General features: G+C 46.7%; 2 protein-coding genes across 5 annotated transcripts in view; one reads left to right on the top strand and one right to left on the bottom strand.

Annotated features, from left to right (window-relative positions):
• Positions 1-5,868, top strand: part of arr (low-density lipoprotein receptor-related protein 6) — a 466,849-nt gene extending 460,981 nt beyond the window's left edge. For all 4 annotated transcript variants that reach the window (XM_075691044.1, XM_075691043.1, XM_075691042.1 and 1 more), the window contains one exon: positions 4,612-5,868. In XM_075691044.1, coding sequence (XP_075547159.1) covers positions 4,612-5,749 — 1,138 coding nt within the window. In that variant the 3' untranslated portion in view covers positions 5,750-5,868. The remainder of the gene's footprint in view (positions 1-4,611) is intronic.
• The window catches only part of crim (QVR superfamily protein crim), a 114,665-nt gene continuing 99,213 nt past the window's right edge, over positions 5,790-21,241 (bottom strand). The window contains exon 4 of the mRNA XM_075691048.1: positions 5,790-20,138. Within this exon, the coding sequence (XP_075547163.1) occupies positions 20,003-20,138 (136 nt within the window). The 3' untranslated portion in view covers positions 5,790-20,002. The remainder of the gene's footprint in view (positions 20,139-21,241) is intronic.

Raw genomic sequence — 21,241 nt, 5'->3', positions numbered from 1 at the left:
AACACAGAGAAATTGAAGCCTGGTAAATCTTACAGCCAAAACCAAACGCTTACCCACTGAAGCAGCACCATATCACCAGTCCTTCTCCGCCTTACCCAGTGAGTTGCAAGAGGTGGTCAATCTCACGTCGCCTCCAACTTGATCAGGATACCGGTCGGTCACCATGTGCCAACGTCCATCAGTTGCCATTGCTGTCTCCGAGTCGTAGGCCGATCCTACCGCTGCCACCAGTTGTCAGATATGGCAGTCGCAGCTGTATGAAGGAGCTTGACTCTTCATCGGGACTTAGGAGAGCAGGATTTATTTACATCTTAGACAAGACATATATCGACAGTCTAGCGTGACTCCCATATGGAGCCCACAAGACTAACATACAGCAAACAGCTTACAAGCACAAAGCTCACGAGTACATCTCGAGCGCGACAACGAGCACCCTCTAGCAGCCGACAATCGCTGCTTATAAGCTCTCCGCTCGACGTCATAGTTCGACGTCATTGAAGATGACCCGCCCTTTTGGAGGAGGCGGGCTCACATACACATGTTGCACAGGTTTCAGTGCCGCACACACACACTGGTGTAAAGGTCTGGAGCCGACGTCAGAGGGGCTTCGTAGAACTCTGCTCCGTCCCGGGTGGCACGCCGGGTAGCACATTGTCTGTTGTCTCGAAAAGCTCATGGGGAGGTTCCGCCAATTACCTCCCCTCGAGAACTCCCCTGAGCTGACCCCGTGCCACGTGGCTGCCGGTTATCCGCAGTTCTCTGAAGTGCGCCCCGTCCGGTTGGATTGGAACACGTGCAGCGGGCTGAAATAGCTGGCATGTTGTCACCCCGTATGGCCATTCCTAACATCGGACGCACCGCTGAACTGCCATAAAGCGCTTGCTGGCTCACTTAGCTCGCTCATCAGACTGATGGTGGAAACGACAGCAACCTCGATAGCACCGCGCGCTACCAAGAAACGCCACAATCGATGCTACTGTTGTGTTGTAAGTTGCCATGAACTTGAAGGACTGAATAACAACATTCAGTTTTACCGATTTCCATCGCGATCGTATGAAGGGGAAAGTCGATAGCGCTGGATACAGGCCGTTCAACCTGTTCGGTAATCGAATTACTTGCGTTCCCCACAACACAGCAGCTCGCAGGAGAAAGTGCGACAATTTTGTTCTGGTGTAATTGTGTTGCGTAGCCCTGACGGAGGACCGCAGTAACCAAGCGAAAACTCAAGAATCTGCAGCTGCCACTTCGTTGGTAACAGAAAAAACAATGTTGCGAACCATCCTGCGTATGTGCCATCGATATTTCCACCTCTTGACAGGCGTCCGCCTCCGCTTGACTCAACAAGTGGAACAGAGAGATTTGGCGGGTCAGTTTAACCAAACAGTTTGGTTCGTTTATGAATTCAAAATCCTGTTCTAGAGTATCGTTGTATTGCGAGCTGATATCTAGTTTTGGTATTTTTTATGTCCTGCGCCAATACAACAATCACGTTACGTAATGTGCCGAGCCTGCTAGACTGCATTTTTCAAATGTGAGCAATAAAGTTGCTGTAGGAGCACTGGATGAGTAATTGCGAAGTAACACACGCGTGTAAAAAAAAAAATGTAGCGTTTGTTTACATTTATTTGTGCGCGCTTGTTGCTCGAAGCGTCTGCGAAAAGTTCAAAGCTACTGAGCGAGGCTGTAGCTCCTGCGGAAAAAAAAAGATGCGACACATAGGCACTGTAGGAAGCTTATACCCCTGTCACACTGGGCGTTTTAATGTCATTCGAACCAAATAGCACTAGCATCGAATGACATTATTCGGTTTCTACACAGCGATATTTAATGCCATTAGCACCAATTGACTTCGGCAATTGAATGAGTTCGAGAAACTCATTCGGCTTCGCACTCGGAGCGAATGTGCACTCTCAACCCCAGAAACAAAGCAAAACAGGTCACAGCATTTGCAAATTGAAAACTGTACTCTTATAGAAACAGTAAGGTTTGGGTGTTTTATTGGACTTGTTACGTTAAAGAGACAAAATCTGTGCGGCAGGCTGTCGCAAAATGTTGTTACTCTACAGCTCAGCAGTGTCTGGCCGCCGCCACTCTGCTCGTCGACCATAGAACGTCTAATCGCTTCCTCTTATTATTACGCCTTGCTCGTAACGCAAAGTACGCAGCAACTAATCGCTTCACCTCCTGCAACTTAGCATCGTCGTCCAGCGTCGCCATGTCAGACATTTTGTTTGTTTTCAATTTATCGGCTAGTCAGGTGGCTAAGCCTTGTTTTGGCTTATAGTGGCCACATAGTTTGAAATAGAACAACTTTTTTTATATGCATTACTACGATATTTTTTTTTTCAGTGAAGTGACATCCCAAAAATATATTTAAATATGTGGATTGCTTATGCAAGCACTTTATACCTACCTTGTTCTACTTTAGATGCCACGTTTCTTTTTTTTTTTTTTTTCGGAATCTTCGCCATTGATATCGCCACCGAATGACATTAATTTTTCTTGTGTAGCACCTCCGCGGGCGAATGACATTCGTTGCACCGAATGACATTAATACTCCCAGTGGGACAGGGGTATTACTTTCGTTATGTTCGCATGCTGTTTGCTGCCCTGAAAAAGGCTATGGAAGGATTTACTCTCTGTAAATAATTGCGAGGAATATGTTACGATAAAATGCATAAAAATATAGGAGATACTTAAGTCTTGTGTTCAGGACATTTTCAATATGAACTAATTTTAAATGCTTAGCTTTTTATGCTGATATGCCTATAAACAAACCTGATGCTCTCTGTACTTGCAAGTTGCAGCACGCCGAAATAACACCTGAGACTTCTTTTATGTTGTACACGTACTTCGCCCTGCTGAGCTTCCTCCCTTTCCGAAGCGTGGATGGGCGGAAAAAGCTTTCCAGATCCTTGATTTTTAGGAAACTGTGCCTTAACACAACCGAAAGCGGTGGGTCCATTGTGGCCTATGCACTTTCGCTTGCGGACAGCTCTTTTTGCACTACTCAGTTCGCGCCAAGTCTGTGATGGGGGCGCTGGTGACTGGTTTTTCCGCAGCACCGCCTGGGCAGAGTCTGAGGTCTATTGCGATTCCAGACATCGTCTCATTTGACAGTTGCACCGGTGCTGACACTGCTGTACTGACATGTGCAGAACTCGGCGATGGCAAGATCATTCGTCAGGTTTCTGCCGCATTGCTGGATGATGACTCCGAGTCGGAAAATGCCGCACCATGTGCTACGCTGCCGTCGCATGTGCAAGGAGTGACTCTGCTTTCAGCCGTCTATAGTGACCGTACGATCCTCTCCGAGATTCAGGCATATCCGATTGCGCGTAAACGTAACAGCATGCAACGGCGCATTCACGATTTCTTCAAGCCTACTGCCGAGCCCGAATAAGTGTGTGGAAATAAAAGATTTCTTTTTTTGCTTAATCTGCCTTTTCGGACGCCTGTTTATTCGGACATTTCCGCAGTCCCCGTGAGGTCCAAACAAACGGTTGGCGACTGTACTTGTGATGAATAAAAAATATCATGAAGTTCATACTTGCTTATGCACATTACTGATATGCTGTGCATGCAATGCTTGTTAGCTGGAAGCACTGCCTCAAGCAGTTCTGGGCAGTCTGGGCCCACTGTTCACAAGTACAGTTAAACGTTGATATTGTTACGAAGAGTTGCGGAGAAATGATTTTCTTTACAGGAGATGGACGATGATCGTTCTCTTCGTCTTCTTTCTTCTTGCACCTGCCTCTCGTATCTGTTACAATATAATGAACTATGTAACTTCTTGCAACTTGTCCATAAAACATGTGTTTAGAACCTCAAATACTGAAGTGTGTTTATGCACGATTTCAATATAAAAAAATTTTGCTGCCGCTGCAAAGGAATACTGAGACGATAAATGGAAACTTCCGCAGATGCAGATGGTGAAATGGTTGTTTGCGAACGCATCTCTCAAATCGATAAGATCCTATTGTATGCGAGGGTAAGCCGAGAAGGATGATGGCTTGATGAGCAGCATGTTCCCACATAAGCAAGGGAAAATGGGCTGGGGGAGCAGGTTTGTGTGCATCTCATTTTCTGGCGCGGCTGAGTGCATGCACAGTTGGTGCACCCTGTCCTTGAGGCTTTGCATGTGCAAAGCGTGCCCGGATGGCGTGGCATCATGTGCACTGTCTTTCCGCGCACTTAGCACTGTAGGTTGCGTAATCACGAGTTTCAGAGACGAAGCCCACTGCTGGCACTTTTCATCATAGTGGTCTTGCTGTAGGCGACATTATTGACCCCGGGGGCAGAGTGGGCACAAAAGTGCGGCTGGCTTTCCTTCATACCATTGACGTGAAGATATGGTTGACACTGCATGAAACCGTCTCTTTCGTCGCAAACTCTCAAATTCAAGATTTTTTTTTGGCCCCTTCCATGTAAGAAAAATCCATTGGGGATTGTGTTCATTTACATAAAAGACTGTATTTCGGTATAACGAGAAAAACTGCCTATTTGACCTACTTCGTTATATCGAAGTACAGCGTTGCAACTCTGTACAGTGTGAGAAACCGTAGCTCCATACAAAACAAAAATGGTGACGAAGTCTGTTCTGGTGTGCAGGAAAGTGCTGCTGTCCAATGTACAGGCTAATGCGTTGGCCGTGTCAGGAGACCAGCTGTTCATCCTAGACCGTACTGACCAGTGCATCCTGCGTGCCCACAAGCTGAGTGGCACTGACGTGCGGCCACTGCAAGCGCGCCGCCCGCAGCTGACTGCACTACTGGCTGTGCGACGGCCAGCAACGACAGCAACGCACCCATGTGTGGGTCACCGCTGCTCGCATCTATGCCGCTCGGTGCGGAGCCGTGCTCAGTGCGCCTGCCCACCGGGACTAGTGCTACGAGGGGGCGAGTGCGTGGCTGTGGCCCGCTGTAATGCCGAGCGTGAGTTCGGCTGCGCCGCAGGCGGCTGCATTGCCCTGGAGGCCCGCTGTGACGGTGCTGCAGACTGCGCAGATCGCTCTGACGAGCGCGACTGCCCACCTGGCTGCACACCGGGCACGGAGTTTCGCTGCCGCGATGGTGGCTGTGTGCCCAAGCCACGACTGTGCGATGGCAAGGCCGACTGCGCCGACGAGTCGGACGAACTGTGTTGTGGCGCCGACCGGTTCGCCTGCCACTCGCGTGACCAGTGCATCGACCGTTCACGTGTGTGTGACCGACAGCCCGATTGTGCCGACAGTTCAGACGAGCTTGTCTGCGAAGCTGTGAGCAGTGCCAGCCGCACGGCCACCACCACTGTGGTGCTGCTTATCGTTTTCGGCTCGTTGACGGTGCTGCTGGCCATTGGCCTGTGCTGCTACCAGCAACGCACGCGCGCCGCCCCTGTGGCAGCGGTCGCACCACATGCCGCCGCCTATCGCATGCTGCCTTACCCAAAGCCGCCCGCGGCGCCTCCTCCCTCGAGCACTGCATCCAGCAACGGCTACCCACGCGAGACACTCAATCCGCCACCCAGCCCAGCCACACTTTACGGTGGCCCCACACCGTGCTCGACGGACGTGTGCGACGACAGCGAGCCGTGCCCGTGCCGCTTCCGGTGTGATGACTCTCTCTATGACTCTGACCCCAATCCGCCACCACCAACGCCGCGCAGTCGCGGCTGCGTCTCCGATGCCAGCTGCCCGCCATCGCCTCTCAATGAACGGGCCTTCTGCCACCCGCCACCACCGTCACCTGTGCCCGAGTCTGACTACTAAGTGTAAATAGTGTGTACAGTGAGTGACACCAGTGCTCGGAGCAGTGTACAGGACATTTTTATTCATTTTTGTACAAAGTTTTTCATTCCATGTGTTTGAGTAAACAATCACAAGCTGTCGATGGCTCCACATGAAAACTTCTTGGAGCCTGGACGGATACAAAATGACAGTACACATTCGCAGAACTTTTAAACATGAGCAAGGATCACACAATTCCAAGGCACCTAGAACAAGAAGACTGTCAGTCAATGGCCCTAGGAGAAAACACAGACACCACAAAAGCATTCAAAACACTGCTAGCCAGGTTGGCTCTTAACAATCTTACTGCGAGAGAATGCTACCATTACGTGTTTTAACTTTTTATAACTTCTCATCCTTAGAACACCATGTATTTGGAACCTCGAAATAATGAGCTTACTATATTGGTACACTATTTCAGTGTCGTCGCTAAGGAATACAGAGACAAGAAATGGAAACTTCCGTGGCTGCAGTTGGCCAAATGGTCGAATTACAAGTGTTCTCGTGACGTAGAAGAGAAGCAATGGCACATTCTGTATAAAGTACAAGTGGAATAAGAACTAATCGTGCCCGCATGCTGTATGCTCCTGCGCAAGTCAAAGCATGCAAGGCTTAGCCAGGCACTGTCTTCCTGTGCATAAAGGGGAGGGGGAGAGCTTCTTCCGTTGCCAGTTCTGAAATTCAACAAAATGTTTTTCTTTTTCTCATTCAAATTTGCTTTTTTTTTATTGCCCGATAATTCGGAAAATATTGCAGATCCTTCTGTGTAAGAAAAATTTATCGGCGACTGTACTCATTGCACAAAAGGTCGAATTTCTATATTGTGAAATTTTGATATAATGAAGCAAATTGCAGATTTTACACTTTGTTATCTCAAGGTTTAACTGTACAGTCTCATAAGGAAATCACATCTGATTGCAGAAAACTTCAGTGTACAAGTATTCATCGAACACAGTACAAAAATAACAAATGTGATCATAACGAGGGGCGTTCGTAAAGTTCATACTATTGGTACCATAAATTTTGAGCATTTGTGTACGACAGGCATCAAAATGAGCACATGTTTCTGTAGTTTTAGCGGAATGTAAAAATTGCATTCTGTGCACCACGCTAGGACATCAAAACCAAATGGGCGATGTCCATCAGAAGAGTTGGTTGAAGCACGAGCAGCGATTCACTTTCTGCATTTCAAGACACACGTGTCCAAAGAGATTCGTGCCGAGCTGCTAGCGATGTTTGGTCCATTCACTTTGCTGGCTGCAAATGACTGTGGAAGCAATGTGTGTCCAAAGGAATCAGAGCTGCCAGCCACAAGTTATCTGCTGCAAATCTGAATGACTGCACTTTTGCAGGACATCACTCAAGTGTTCTCTTTAATAGTGGAAATTTGTAGTGACTGTCGCCATAGTTCGCCACCAGCTCGGCATATACATAGCGAGAGGGACAGACACAAAAGAAATAATAAATTTGCGAATTGTGACAGTCTCATTCATTATTCAAAAGCTTTAAACATTTGTGCACCCTTACCAAGAATGAAGGGAAGTCCTGTGTCACAATGAAATGCAGACTGGCATAGCAGCCTTCACAGCTCTAATCATGAAATGCAAAAAAGAACCACAAGCCAATACATGCACCTGCTTTGGCCAATACCTTCTTTTATTTTTTGACTGACCACGTTGTTGCAGTGCATTTGTATGCAAACCTACTTCCGCCATATGTGTATTGGTAAGGCTTTTAAAAAGTTTGAGACTAGCCAGTACTGGGTACATCATGCCAGGAGGTAACAGTAACAAGCCACAACATTGAGACAGAAATGGAAGCCTGCATTTACGTATGCGAGTTACTGTCTTCTTCGTATGCAAAAATGACAATGACACTTCTTTTAAAGGACTTTTCGCCAGGTCTGGCCATTTCGAACGGACAAGCGCAGCACATACCATGCACACCAATGATCGTGCCTGCAAGGTCCGCTACGCGCCACGACAAGAGCTGGAATGTTAAATGTTTGCCCTTCTCCTCGTGGGCACCATGCTCAGAGTCCATCATGCAAGTGCGCCTACGTACATGGTACTACTGTGGCATCACTCGTAGCGACGGGCGACTTCGAGAATTATGCAAGACAACATCAGTTAATCTGTTGCTCCAAGAGATGAATTAACATTTACACAAATAATAAAACACATGAACTTAATGTCTGCGTGTTCTTGTTTTACTTTGTACCATAGCGAGAGAGATGTACTTTCATTTCATCTGCGTGTTCCCATGTCGTGCAGTCATGTGTGCGGAGAGCAAAACTGCCATTTTCTACCGGCTTGCCAAGCCTTTTCGTCTCGGAATTTTGTCCACAAAAAAAAAATACCCAAGCGTCTTGTTGGTCATAAGCGCTCCTTTGGGCATTTCACTAGATACACATTTTAGCTAGCTCCTAAGGAAAATTGTTTTGGCTGCGGCTCTCAGAATAGCTAATGTCAGACTGGGGAGTCAGTACCATTGATTCGAACTTATCACCATGGTGTATCACTGCTATGACATTGACAATAAAACTTTTAGAAAGAAAGAACATTGCTTAAAGGGACCCTGAAACGGTTTTAACGATTTTCTACAAACGTACTGAGTTGTTAGAGTAGGTCCTCCTGATCATTGATTGACACATCTAAGTGCCCCACGTAAAGCGTGCAATTTATTATAAGGTTTTAAAAATGCACATCGCTGCCGATCGCAGCACACTGCTCGGCGGAATTTTAAGCCGCCCCTACCCATATGACCGAAATCACCCATACGACGTCAGTGGGGCGAGCTATCCGATTGGCTGACAAGGGCGCGTGATCGATAATTTTTCCAACTTTATGGTAAACTAATGATCTTCCTAATAGTTGGAATGTTAGTTAATTTGTTTTTATGAAAAGAAAGTAACATAAAGAGAATGTACAAGAATAATTTTTCAGTACACTTAAGCACTTCCGGCACACAGCAAGTGTCGTCTGCTTGTGTTACAACGTACTCCATTTTGACGAGAGCTCCGCGGTCAGAGTCTGTCTCAGTCTTTTCGCGAGCACTATGATTCGACTTTGTTGCCTTGTGGACTGCAAACGTAACGACTGGCAATATGTCAAGCTGCGACATCGTGTCCCACTGCAAGGCAGCGTACGAGCGAACTGGCTGCTGCGCATCGGGCTGCCGCTATCCGATCGGCGCCAGGATTTGCGCGTTTGTGGCCGTCACTTTACACCGGAAGATTACTAATGCAATAGCGTTTCGCGAGTCCGGTATTAGGGCAAACGCAAGAGCAAGGGGACAGAGTCTGGCCCCTTAACTGTGCCGTAACGGGATCAGCCATGAGATGAGCAGAAGGGCAAATGTGAATGGTCTGCGCGGTGCAGCCACCTGGTGGCACAAAGCTCAACCATACACAGTAGCAGCAACAAAGTGTATTCTTCTTTGCTGCTGGTGTGTATTTTTCGCAGGAGTGTAATCATCAACACGTTTTTATAAATGTTTAAAATGTTTTACACTTGGTTAGAGCAATGTTAGCGCTTTGTATGGCTGGTTAAGCACTGCGCCAACAAGTGTATGGACCGTGCAGACCGATCAGGCCGCTCACGTACGTCTACGCTAACGTTCCTTCATCAGCTTGAGTTCATGCCTCCAGTCATTTGCCGAAATGACCAGCTTACCTGTGGTAACCGGAATACAAAACACGTTCGGCGCTACGACAGAATGCTCGCAACGCACACTGCTTCGATAGCTCTCGCTTGGGGTCGACGGCCAAGCGGCTAGCGGAGAGGTCTCGCGCGGGCGGGGGCGGGCTCCAAAACAACCGGAAGTGGAAGATGTGATGTCGCATCGCGACGGTAAACCAGTGAAGGCGGAGCTTAGCCCCGCTCGCTCGGCGAACGAGTTGAGGAGGAAAAGCATGGCTAGGGAGGAGGGTAACTTTTAATCGCTTGTAGCTCCATTAATACCTAACGCTTCACTTAAATTGTGGTGCGAATGTTCTACTTAAGCTGTACCCTACGCGTCTACAAAATTTGTCCTAACCGTTTCAGGGGCCCTTTAACATTTACACCAAAGTTCAGAATTCTTTCTTCACATCTACGCAAAGCGCAGCTATAAAATTTTGCCAATTCTCTTCAAATTTCCCAAATTAAGCGCACTGACATGCACTAACACAATGTGAAAAAATATGTTGCATTATTTCTTTGGCTGCGTAATTACAAAGTAAATAATGTGAAAGAACAAATGCTATTGCCACGGCCACATAAAATGGGTGTGTGCACACATGTTGACTTCCTTTCACTTACGAAACGAAAACGTTCCGGGATGGTACAGTAGGTACGGATTGATGAAACAACGCTTGAAGCGGAAACGAGCAAAGGCTGTGCATGGGTACAGCAACAGAACAATGGTGCTCTGTCACAGGGCTTGGTCTCTATATTGGGCCTCTAAGTGTATCTCTTGCGTGCAGTTAATTGCAGAACTGAGTGGATAGGCTTCGAGAACAATTTTCCCAGTGAAGTACAGGCTTGCAACTTGATCAACGAGGGAGTACATAAACGGCGGAACTTGGCAGTGCCTGAGTGAACCAACACCACACTAAGCCACACATCGCGAACTGCAAATAGGAAGGAATAGACGATGGGAACGGAATAGATGTTACCGTATTTATTCGCATAATGATCTCACTTTTTCGTCCAAAATAATTGACGCAAATTCAGGGGCGTACGCGGGTTAAATTTCCCGCAAAAAGAAAAAATTTTTTTTTCATCCCGCGTTTGCTGCGGGATGACAACAGGTCAACAAATAGGCGGCTGCCGCTGTATGTAGTGCGGGACATTAAAAAAAAAAATGGCGGCAAGCGGAGCAAGCTGAATGCGCCGAACACGATTTTTTTTCTTCTCATGAGTACATTACACGCATTGAAACAGTTTCTTCCGTATCAGTAATGAATAATATTGTTAATAGAGAGTTTTAGAATAGGGGCCCCAAACGTTTTGGGGCCCCAAAGAAATAGCGTCGAAGCCACTGCGCATGCGCAAGACGCAAACTCCGTTTGGTTTTTGCGTTGGGAACGCTATTTCAGCGATTAGCGGGAGCCCAAATAGCGGCCCCAAAAGCTTTGCATCGGCAAACATGGCGGCACCCATCGAGGCGACGGCTCTAACCTAACACAAAACTGGGTTCAATTCGCGGTAACGCGTGAAGTTCGCAAGTTAGGAGAAGTGAGTGCAGTTATCGCTTTCTCTCAACTAGCGTGTGTTATGAAGATTGACTCATTAGACGCCACTGATTTTGAATTCGATTGTGGATTTTATGGCTCGTAGGCCTAACACGGCTAAGCTTGGCTGGTGAAGGCTAGTAAAGTTCGTTTGCTCAAAACTAAGCGCAACTAATTGTTTGCTGCTTACAGAGAATAACCTCTAAATTGTACTTAAACGCGAATACACGCAAGTAAAAATTATTATTCCTATCATAAAATGGTATATTTTATGTAATTATTTCTAATAGTTTTTCTTTGACGCCGTAGTGGCGCTGTCAGCGCAAGACGCTATCCGCAAGCGTCAAACCCTATTCTAAATCTCTTCACTCCTACGTGCCCCAACGCTAACACCCGCAAAGCTCTTTGGGGCCCCAAACTATTGGGGCCCCTATTCTAAAACTCCCTAATATCGGCAAGTTTGCGACAATAACATAGCCATGTCCAGTTTGAGGGGACAGAAACAGAGATGGGCGCGCTTAGCTGCCAGTGACATAGAAACACATGGCGGGCATGCTGCGGAAACTGCGGCATATGCCTTCATTCCTATCCTAATACGGCATGTTTCCGCTAAGGGTGGGTGAATATCTTAGCTGCGTTACAAGCGTCGGCGTATGAATAGGGTACACTTCTAACATATCAGCGTAAACGTGGCCACTATCGTTGCTGCTCACGATTTGTTGTGTGCGTACTATTGCAGACAGGAATCAAAAGGCTCCCTTTATATTGTTGTTGTTGACCAAGACGATTATGAAGCCTACAAATAATAAAGCCAAGGAAAGTTTGGTTGTAGCTTTTTTTTTATGGTGCAGAAAGTGATAAAAGGAATGAAATATGGCATCTGCTTAAGAATGTTCGGTGCGTGCAGACGACTTGGCATGTTTTCAGGAATCATGAGAACAAAGAAAAACTGCGCAAAAAAGAACAAGACAGAGAAAGAACCACACGACACAGGCGCAGACTAACAACTGGTTTAATGCTCCAACGCCACTTTCCTACCAACAACAGAACGCATGCGCACCAACCGCAAAGACCAATGCCGCTATCATGTAGTCAAGCCTAGAAACGCCAACTCTTTGTGGTACAAATGTATGGAAGCCTCACTAACACATTTATCCGGCCCTAATCTTGCGATTTCTAAAGCTTCGATTACTTCACGCTCTTTCTTATCACTTGCGCGTCCGACAATCTTAGTCCTGCCGAAAAGTGGAGTACAAACATTGCCGTCATGCGTGCAGGTCTTGCAATGCTTAGGAAGATGCTGTCCTCTAGAATCATCTAGTGAATTGGCATGTTCTAATAATCTAATATTAATGCAGCGGCCTGTTTGTCCAACGTACACGTTGCCACAACTCAGCGGAATCTCATAGATGACATTCGCTCTACAAGGCACAAACTTGTTCCTGTGGTTATTGCTGCACTCGATTTTCTTTTTCCTATCAGGTCTAGCTAAATTGCACAGACTGGACAGCTTACAAGGTGCCGAAAAGAGAACCTGTATGCCGAATTTACCCGCGACCCTCTTCAGGCCGTGCGAGACCCTGTGGACATAGGGCATAACTTCATACTTCCTCCTCTCCTGTGGATCCGCCCCACGAGGCTTTGAACTTGGTCGGAAGGACTTCAACAGGGACTCAGCAACAGCCAGAAGAAGGGCCAACGGAAAACTGGCCGACCGAAGGCGATCAGCTTGGGCATCAAAACTAGACTGAACCTTGTGTGGACAGGACTTCACTAACGAAGCCCTGAGGCACGTTGACGCAATCCCCCTCTTGACCAGCTTCGAATGGCTCGAGTTGAAGGGTAGAAGTGCTTTTTTCGACCTAGGCAAGTACGCCCAGGAGAGGTGGTCAGGATCGTTAAAAAATAATCTTAAGTCTAAGAATTGCAAGCAAGAGTTTTCAGGAAGTTCAATAGTAAAATTAAAACTGGCAAAAGCAGACTTAAAGGATGCTAAAACCTCCGATGCCACCTGTGTCAAGTTATCGTTGTAGTCTAAATTTAAAAGAATTAAAAAATCATCGACGTATCGGAACACACGAACGATGCGGTCGTCAGAAAGTACGTTGGCAACGTTCGTTGGCAAAGTACGTATGGCAATGTTCTTTCTCTTCGCCTTGAACTTTGTCAGCAATCCTATGCGCCGTCGCCAAAGCCTCGTGCTTGCACAGAGAGACTTCCAGGCTGAACTTGGCTGAACTTGACTATGGCGACGGCGCATAGGATTGCTGACAAAGTTCAAGGCGAAGAGAAAGAACGTTGCCATTTAGAATGCGTTGATGTGATCCGCAATACTTTCAAAGGCACGAAGAAAGGAAATTCCATGGTGAGATCGGTGGCAAGCTTTTTTAGGAACTCTGATCTCGCTTTGATGACGGCCGATAAGGAAGGAGGCTTTGTGGTTTTACCCCAGAAGCTTTTTAGTGATAAGGCCATGTCCGCTGTCTTAAAGAACTTTAGGATTGTAGATCTGAATCCGTCTAAAGTGAAGGCAAAGGCGGTTGCACTATTAAGGGATCTGAAACTCGATCGGCTAAAAAGTGAAGTGGTGAAAAACAAGGTCACTGTGGTCTCAGTGTTCTTCAGTGCCAAGAGCCACAAGATGGAGTGCCCTTTCAGAGCCATCGTTACGGAAACTGGTTCCTGGCAAGCCGCGGTCAGTCAGTACCTTCTGCGCCATCTGGGAAGTCTGGCACCTGACGATCCGTATAAGGTCAGCAGCTCAGACCGCGTGGCGCAAGTACTAGGGGATAACCTTTCTGCTGTTAACTCGGGCTTCTCGGTTGACATTGAAGAGCTGTTCTATTCCCTTCCCCACGAAGACCTGTTCTGCGCTGTCCGGAACTGTATTGAACGATCTGGTGCTGTGTCTTTCCAGAATGCGTGTGTTATTTCTGTGGAAGGTTTTCTAGAGTTGCTTAAGGCATATATTTCTTCAAACATTGTGAGTTTGCAGGATAAATTTTATGTTCAAAAACGCGGTATCTGCATCGGGTCGTGTGTAGCCCCTGTTTTGTCCGAGATCCTTTTAGCCGAACTTGACCGCTCGCTAGCGCGGGTACTTTCTGACGACCGCATCGTTCGTGTGTTCCGATACGTCGATGATTTCTTAATTCTTTTAAATTTAGACTACAACGATAACTTGACACAGGTGGCATCGGAGGTTTTAGCATCCTTTAAGTCTGCTTTTGCCAGTTTTAATTTTACTATTGAACTTCCTGAAAACTCTTGCTTGCAATTCTTAGACTTAAGATTATTTTTTAACGATCCTGACCACCTCTCCTGGGCGTACTTGCCTAGGTCGAAAAAAGCACTTCTACCCTTCAACTCGAGCCATTCGAAGCTGGTCAAGAGGGGGATTGCGTCAACGTGCCTCAGGGCTTCGTTAGTGAAGTCCTGTCCACACAAGGTTCAGTCTAGTTTTGATGCCCAAGCTGATCGCCTTCGGTCGGCCGGTTTTCCGTTGGCCCTTCTTCTGGCTGTTGCCGAGTCCCTGTTGAAGTCCTTCCGACCAAGTTCAAAGCCTCGTGGGGCGGATCCACAGGAGAGGAGGAAGTATGAAGTTATGCCCTATGTCCACAGGGTCTCGCACGGCCTGAAGAGGGTCGCGGGTAAATTCGGCATACAGGTTCTCTTTTCGGCACCTTGTAAGCTGTCCAGTCTGTGCAATTTAGCTAGACCTGATAGGAAAAAGAAAATCGAGTGCAGCAATAACCACAGGAACAAGTTTGTGCCTTGTAGAGCGAATGTCATCTATGAGATTACGCTGAGTTGTGGCAACGTGTACGTTGGACAAACAGGCCGCTGCATTAATATTAGATTATTAGAACATGCCAATTCACTAGATGATTCTAGAGGACAGCATCTTCCTAAGCATTGCAAGACCTGCACGCATGACGGCAATGTTTGTACTCCACTTTTCGGCAGGACTAAGATTGTCGGACGCGCAAGTGATAAGAAAGAGCGTGAAGTAATCGAAGCTTTAGAAATCGCAAGATTAGGGCCGGATAAATGTGTTAGTGAGGCTTCCATACATTTGTACCACAAAGAGTTGGCGTTTCTAGGCTTGACTACATGATAGCGGCATTGGTCTTTGCGGTTGGTGCGCATGCGTTCTGTTGTTGGTAGGAAAGTGGCGTTGGAGCATTAAACCAGTTGTTAGTCTGCGCCTGTGTCGTGTGGTTCTTTCTCTGTCTTGTTCTTTTTTGCGCAGTTTTTCTTTGTTCTCATAATGTCATACCAACTAGCCCCTCACCGTACGCTTCTAGATTTCAGGAATCATTCGCGTAGCATTCGACAGATGGTAAGCGCAATCATGATTAGTTACACTTGGCACACCACATATCGCTGCAACAAGTTCAGGGTGCGATCATTACACGGGAAATAAAAAATATCAAATCTTGGTGACAAAATTTAGGGGTGCGATCATTACGCGAGTGTGATCATTATGCGACTAAATATGGTATATTTATGCTGCTTATAGACTCAGCCATTCTTCTCTCCAGCAGTTCGTCTCACAGCACATCCACTACGAGGTATTTCAAGCATGGGACAGACCGGCTCCCCAGTCTTCATTTTGAGTTCACTAAACTCTTGCAGGTCATTTCTTGGGAGATAAATGAATCAAGGCAGTGATGGAACAGCTGCGCCAAACTGTGCCGAGAGCGTGCCTTTGCACCATCCTGAGCCAAAACGGCATTTTAGAAGAAAATTACGCCGAGCCTGCGCCAAGACATGCATAAAAGCAAAACTCTCCTTCCATCGACGTTTCGCAGCTAGTAAAACAAATCAAAACCAACTGCACGCTATCATCATCATTATAGAAGGAAGCAGAGGCCCGTCCATAGTTTCTCACTACAATTGAACCCGCTTATAACAATACCAGTCTTAACAATCTATCGGTTATAACAATGAGAAGCTGCTGCACCGTCGACTTTTGTATGTTTTCCATGATAAAATAACCCACTTACTACAATGCCTCCACGCCACATTATCGGTTATAACAACGAAGTCTGGCTGCTGGATGTCCAAGCAGAAAGGTAGTGAAATGCAAAATCCTTGAAAAGAAAAAAGAAAACTAGAAATTGGAGCCGCTGCATGATGGGCCGCTGCACGATGGGCCGCTGCTCTAACAGCCGCCGCGCGCTCACTTTCCAGCCATCTCCGCGCGGCTCTCTTTCGTCGCCCTTCCACCGCTCTGAACAAGAATGGGCTGTGCCCATAGCTCTACACTGCCCCACCTTCCGAAACACGAATGAACCGTGCCAACTGCACCGCAAGAGATTGCTCGCATGTTGTTCGGTGGCTTCTTATTCAGCGCAGTTCTGCAAACAGCCTAATCGCTCGCGTTCGTCTTTGTCGGTTGCGTCGCAGTCGTTCCTGGCCAAGCGATTTCTCAGCTTCACTTGACTCGCCGCCAAAACAGAAGATGGCTGGTTCGCCCGCTGATCATCGGCAATGCACAACGTTGCCGGTGAAAAGAAAGCACACAGCTGTGGATTTGGAAACTAAGTGCTTCTAACTGATGAGATGATCGTCGCAAACGTGCTTGCATCGGATAGCGACGGCGATGACGGCAGCGTTGACGCGACAGTGCAGGCTGCCTCCACGTTGTGCTCACATGGGGCCCGGCAGATGATTCAGTCCCTCCGGCACTTCATTTTCGCGAGAAACCTTCTGCTGCACTACGTGGAGCACTTGGATGCCTTGGAGAAGGATGTCGGCAAGCTTCACGTAAAGCATGGGTGGACATAGACTTTTCTCGTGCAAGCCAGTGAGAAATACGTGGCGAGATGCTTGTGCGAGATGCTTGTGGCGATCTGTCCTCAGCGTTTCTTCTGGATTTCTCAAGCTGACAGGCTGCCGCAGCCACTTTCTTGCAATTCCTAAAAGGCCCCTCTTGGGGCCACCAAAGTGATGCTTCGGTGGTGCTCGCATATCGCTTGCCACCCGTGACACCTCCTTGCAGTTGTCATAGCAGTGCCATTCTTTAACGCTGACAGCTGCAGCTTGTTACACGCGATCGGAGCGCCCAGGAAACAGTTAAACGAGTGAGAACAATCGGCAGCCAGCTGGAGGAAATGGACGGAGGATGGGGAGGGGCAGTGGCCTCCTCGCCATTATAGTTTTCTTACATGAGCTCCGCGATCCCCTTATTTTGATTTTTTCATGCAACTCGGTTATAACAATTATAACAATGAAATTTTCGTGGCACTTGAATATTGTTATAAGTGAGTTCAACTGTATATAGTGAGAAACTCTATTGGCCCGTCGGAGCCATCCAATTTGTCATTCGCACTTTTTCTCTGACGGAAGTGCAATGCAGTGTCGCTGTATCGTCTTGCTGGTGCTTTGCTTTGTATGTAACATTCTAGGATTAGAGTTGAGCTTTTTCTATGCTTATGGCTGATAGCGGGGCTTTGCAAAAGAGCCACTGTGATCAGAATCGCACATGGTGCATAGTTAAATATGGTATTAGCAAATGAGGTCGAACACGGCGAGAGCCACCACTTGAATGAGTGACGGCATATTTCTTATCACAAAAGTTCTGTATTCAGCTTGGGTCACTGCGCTACTTTGGTGAAATAGTCGCCAACGCAAATGCAAAACCTTGTTTGCATCTCTCGCATGCGCAGTGGCGCTGCCGCTAATTTTGTTTGTTTCTTGCTGCCGCAAAACCTTTGCCGCCCCTATTCGAAAACTCCCTAATTTGCACGGCATCACATGAGTATATTGATGTTCAGTGCAGGCATGCGTACTGATTCGTCTTGCGGTGAGCCATTTGCACACAAGTCGTGACTGTCACACTGTCTTGCATCCTGGGTTAATAAACGCACGTTTGTTGACAATCTGCCTGTGGTATCCGTGCCTTCTCTGTGCAGTATTGACAAACCCGGCCGTAGTGCCCTTTGTGCTTTGCAGTGTGGAGGAGTGTCGCATCTTTTCCCGACCGCGCTTGCAGGGTGAGCCTAGCACAAACCCATCTCCACAACATACAGATTATATCAGTTAAATTTTGTATGGTGTATGGTAAGCACACCTGCATTGGACCCTGCGCCGAAAGGTGAAATGGCTATTCTACCACTGAGCAAGGTCACATTCAGCAATTTTCATTAAGCATTTATACCAAATCTGGCTGAAGTTCAATTGCGAAACTTTTTTCTCTTTCCCATGACGCTTGGCCAGCAAAACAGAGCTTTTCACCAAAACTGAAAATGGTCACCGGACATGCCCAGCCAAGCTTATATGAATACACCCTGTAAGGTATCGAACAAATATGTTGTGAAACAAGTATAGAATTGTTTTTAAATGTATCTGGTCAGGGGCAGTGAAGTTTTCGAATAATGGGCCAAATGAGCCAGAAGCTCAACCACAATTCACTGCAGGATATGCAGGATATGCTTGCATAGCAAATTTTTTCACAGATGGTACAATCGGTAATGTAACAGCATGTTCAGCCTGCTGTAAGCTGAGACAAAGCGTAATCAGCAACGCCACACACAAACAAAACAGGCACAGGCTCTCCATGCTAGGCCATGGCAGCACCCAAGGGATCACTTGTATGTGTGCCACACAGGCACAAAAAATGATTAAAAACCGTTAATGCCCGAGGTCTTTTAACGGCATTTTTTTCAACGCAGCTGCCACACGTCCAAATTTAATGGCATTTGACATGATTATGTCAGTGACTATCTTCTGAAGCGGCCAATCTCTGGGTTCTAATTAAAAAATAAGCATACTATGGTGCTGTTAGCATGAGTTTGCAGCTGTCTATTACAATGCAGCAACCAACCATAAAAACTTCAGCCAGTGCATGGGGAATTTGAAGCCCAAAATCAAAACAGCACCTGCCGCATCGAACTTGTAACACCGGCCTGAGAAAGTTTGCCAAGTACAACTTCTGATAGGAGTGTTGTAGATGAAAGTTATGTTTAAATTTTTTTTTTTTTTTCACGATAGAGGCTGATAGAGGCACTTCAATTACTATTCCACTGCGCAAGGTACAACGTTGAGAGTATACATTTCTCGGTTGAATGAGTTCTAGAGAACACATGTAATAATGAATATTAAGTGTGTCCATGTGACATAATGCAAATGGCATTCAAATTTAAAGCATTAACCAGTTAAAGTAATTTTCTGTGCCCATGTGACACATGTATGCATTTGTGGTGGCTAGTAAAGCCCATGGACATGCTCTATCAGTATTCGCAGCCACAATTGTAGCTGCTAAATGTTGCCACTGGGAGACTGGAGGTGCACCTCACAAGCAAAGTATGCACTGACCTTGGCTTCCTTATATGTGCTTTCTGCAGAGCTGCTTGCATCATCAGCAGGCATTTCTTTGTGCTAGCTCAACAAACAGAAAGCTAGAGGACAACTGTTGACAAAAGGTGCAGATGGGTTTCCTTACTACAGGAGAAAACGGACCACTGTTCCTCAAACACTGTGCTTGTGTGTTTAATACATTTTTTGCACCCATAACAAAGTAAGTGCTAACATGCTCACCTGCTTCGGCTGGGACTCATCACTAATAAAAGGCACGCCAGCAACCAAGGTGAAGTATTTTAAAAAGGTTGCTTTGTCTCCCCGATGGGCCGATGGAATTCTGTCGAAGCAAAAAGGCTACCGAGGGCAAGCTGAAATATCCTTTGTCAATGCTGTGAATTTTGTTTAGTTCCCAAAGCTCTTGATCTAGGAGTAGTGTGAGGGCACTTTGCTCAGCTATTTTTATCGCTTGCCTTCCCTGGCATCAGCCAAGTGTACAGAGGGCCCATTTGCATGACATGCAGTTTGGCCTCGTGCACTATAGAACTTATTTGCTGATATATAAGAGATTCAAACCTCTCTGCGATGCATATCAAACAGCATTGGAATGATTAAACATGTCACCGGATGCTCCACTCAAGTGCCAGCTCAGCACGAATTGATGCAGCATACAGAGCTGCAAACCCTAGATTCGTGCAGCAATCGTGGTGGGTAGTTCATGGGTCCCATGCCAGCAACAATGCCAATGGTAGCAGCAGCAGCAGGAGGGGCATCGTGGGTATCCTGCTATGTGCACTGTTGCACCAGTAGTAGAACTCGCAGAAGCAGTACTCCACAGACGTGTAGTAGTCCCTGCAAGGGCAGTTGACACCTGTCACGGCACACATTCATCTTGGGGCAATGCACTACAGGCGACTTTGTTAATTCAACCCTGACGGGACTAACAGAATTCATAACATTATCCGGCAGGTCGAATGAAACAAGATGCAGAAAAAAAACTTCAAAACACACCGCTTCTTCAAGTTTGGCAGGATTTACCCTATTCTGTCCAAAGCATAAAACTAACATAGAGATAAGATTAAAGCTTTTAAACACAGCAGAAATCTAACACGCACCTGATTTTTTACCAACAAGAAAGCAGAAAACTAACGTAGAGATTTTAAAAAATTTTAATTATAGGGTTTTACATGCCAAAACCACTTTCTGATTATGAGGCACGCCGTAGTGGACGACTCCGGAAATTTTGATCCCCTGGGGCTCTTTAACGTGCACCTAAATCTAAGTACATGGGTGTTTTCGCATTTCGCCCTCATCGAAATGCGGCCGCCGTGGCCAGGATTCGATCCCGCGACCTCATGCTCAGCAGCCCAACAACATAGCCACTGAGCAACCACGGCGGGTAACGTAGAGGTAGCATTAAAGCTCCTCAACAAAGCAGAAGTTTAACGCATACCCAATTTCTCAGCAAAAAAAAAAAAAAAAATGGGCAGGGGTTGTGTTGCACAGTGATGGCTGGTTTTCTAAAGTTAGCTTTGCCGCATGGTTTTTAAAGTCAGCTTCGCCGCAATGCAATAGTGTCATGCGACAAAGCATAGAAATTCCACGAACGAGTTTTCGGTTTAGTTTTCACGAGGGGGTGGGGGATAGTGCGCAGTAGAGCTGGTAAATACCGTAATCGGACATCGCGACCTACCGTTACTGCTTTGACATCTTTCTAGGGCAGGCCGAACATAGGCATTTCCGACTGTCCAGTAAACTCTGCCGAGACAGACGCTACCAGTAAAGGTGTTGCTATTGGTCAGGCTGTTCGAGTTAGAATTTTCTGGCGAAGGCTAGTTTTAGCATTGAAATAACAAAAGTTTGGGCCCAAAGAAATGCATGGGTGCCAGCCGGGGCCTCCAGTCATAAAAAAATTAACCTAAGTCTACTGGCATAAATTCAAATGCTAACTGTTC

The sequence above is a fragment of the Dermacentor variabilis genome, chromosome 4 (genome assembly GCF_050947875.1).
Source record: "Dermacentor variabilis isolate Ectoservices chromosome 4, ASM5094787v1, whole genome shotgun sequence".
Taxonomy (NCBI): domain Eukaryota; kingdom Metazoa; phylum Arthropoda; class Arachnida; order Ixodida; family Ixodidae; genus Dermacentor; species Dermacentor variabilis.
This window is presented reverse-complemented; position numbering and strand designations above follow the sequence as displayed.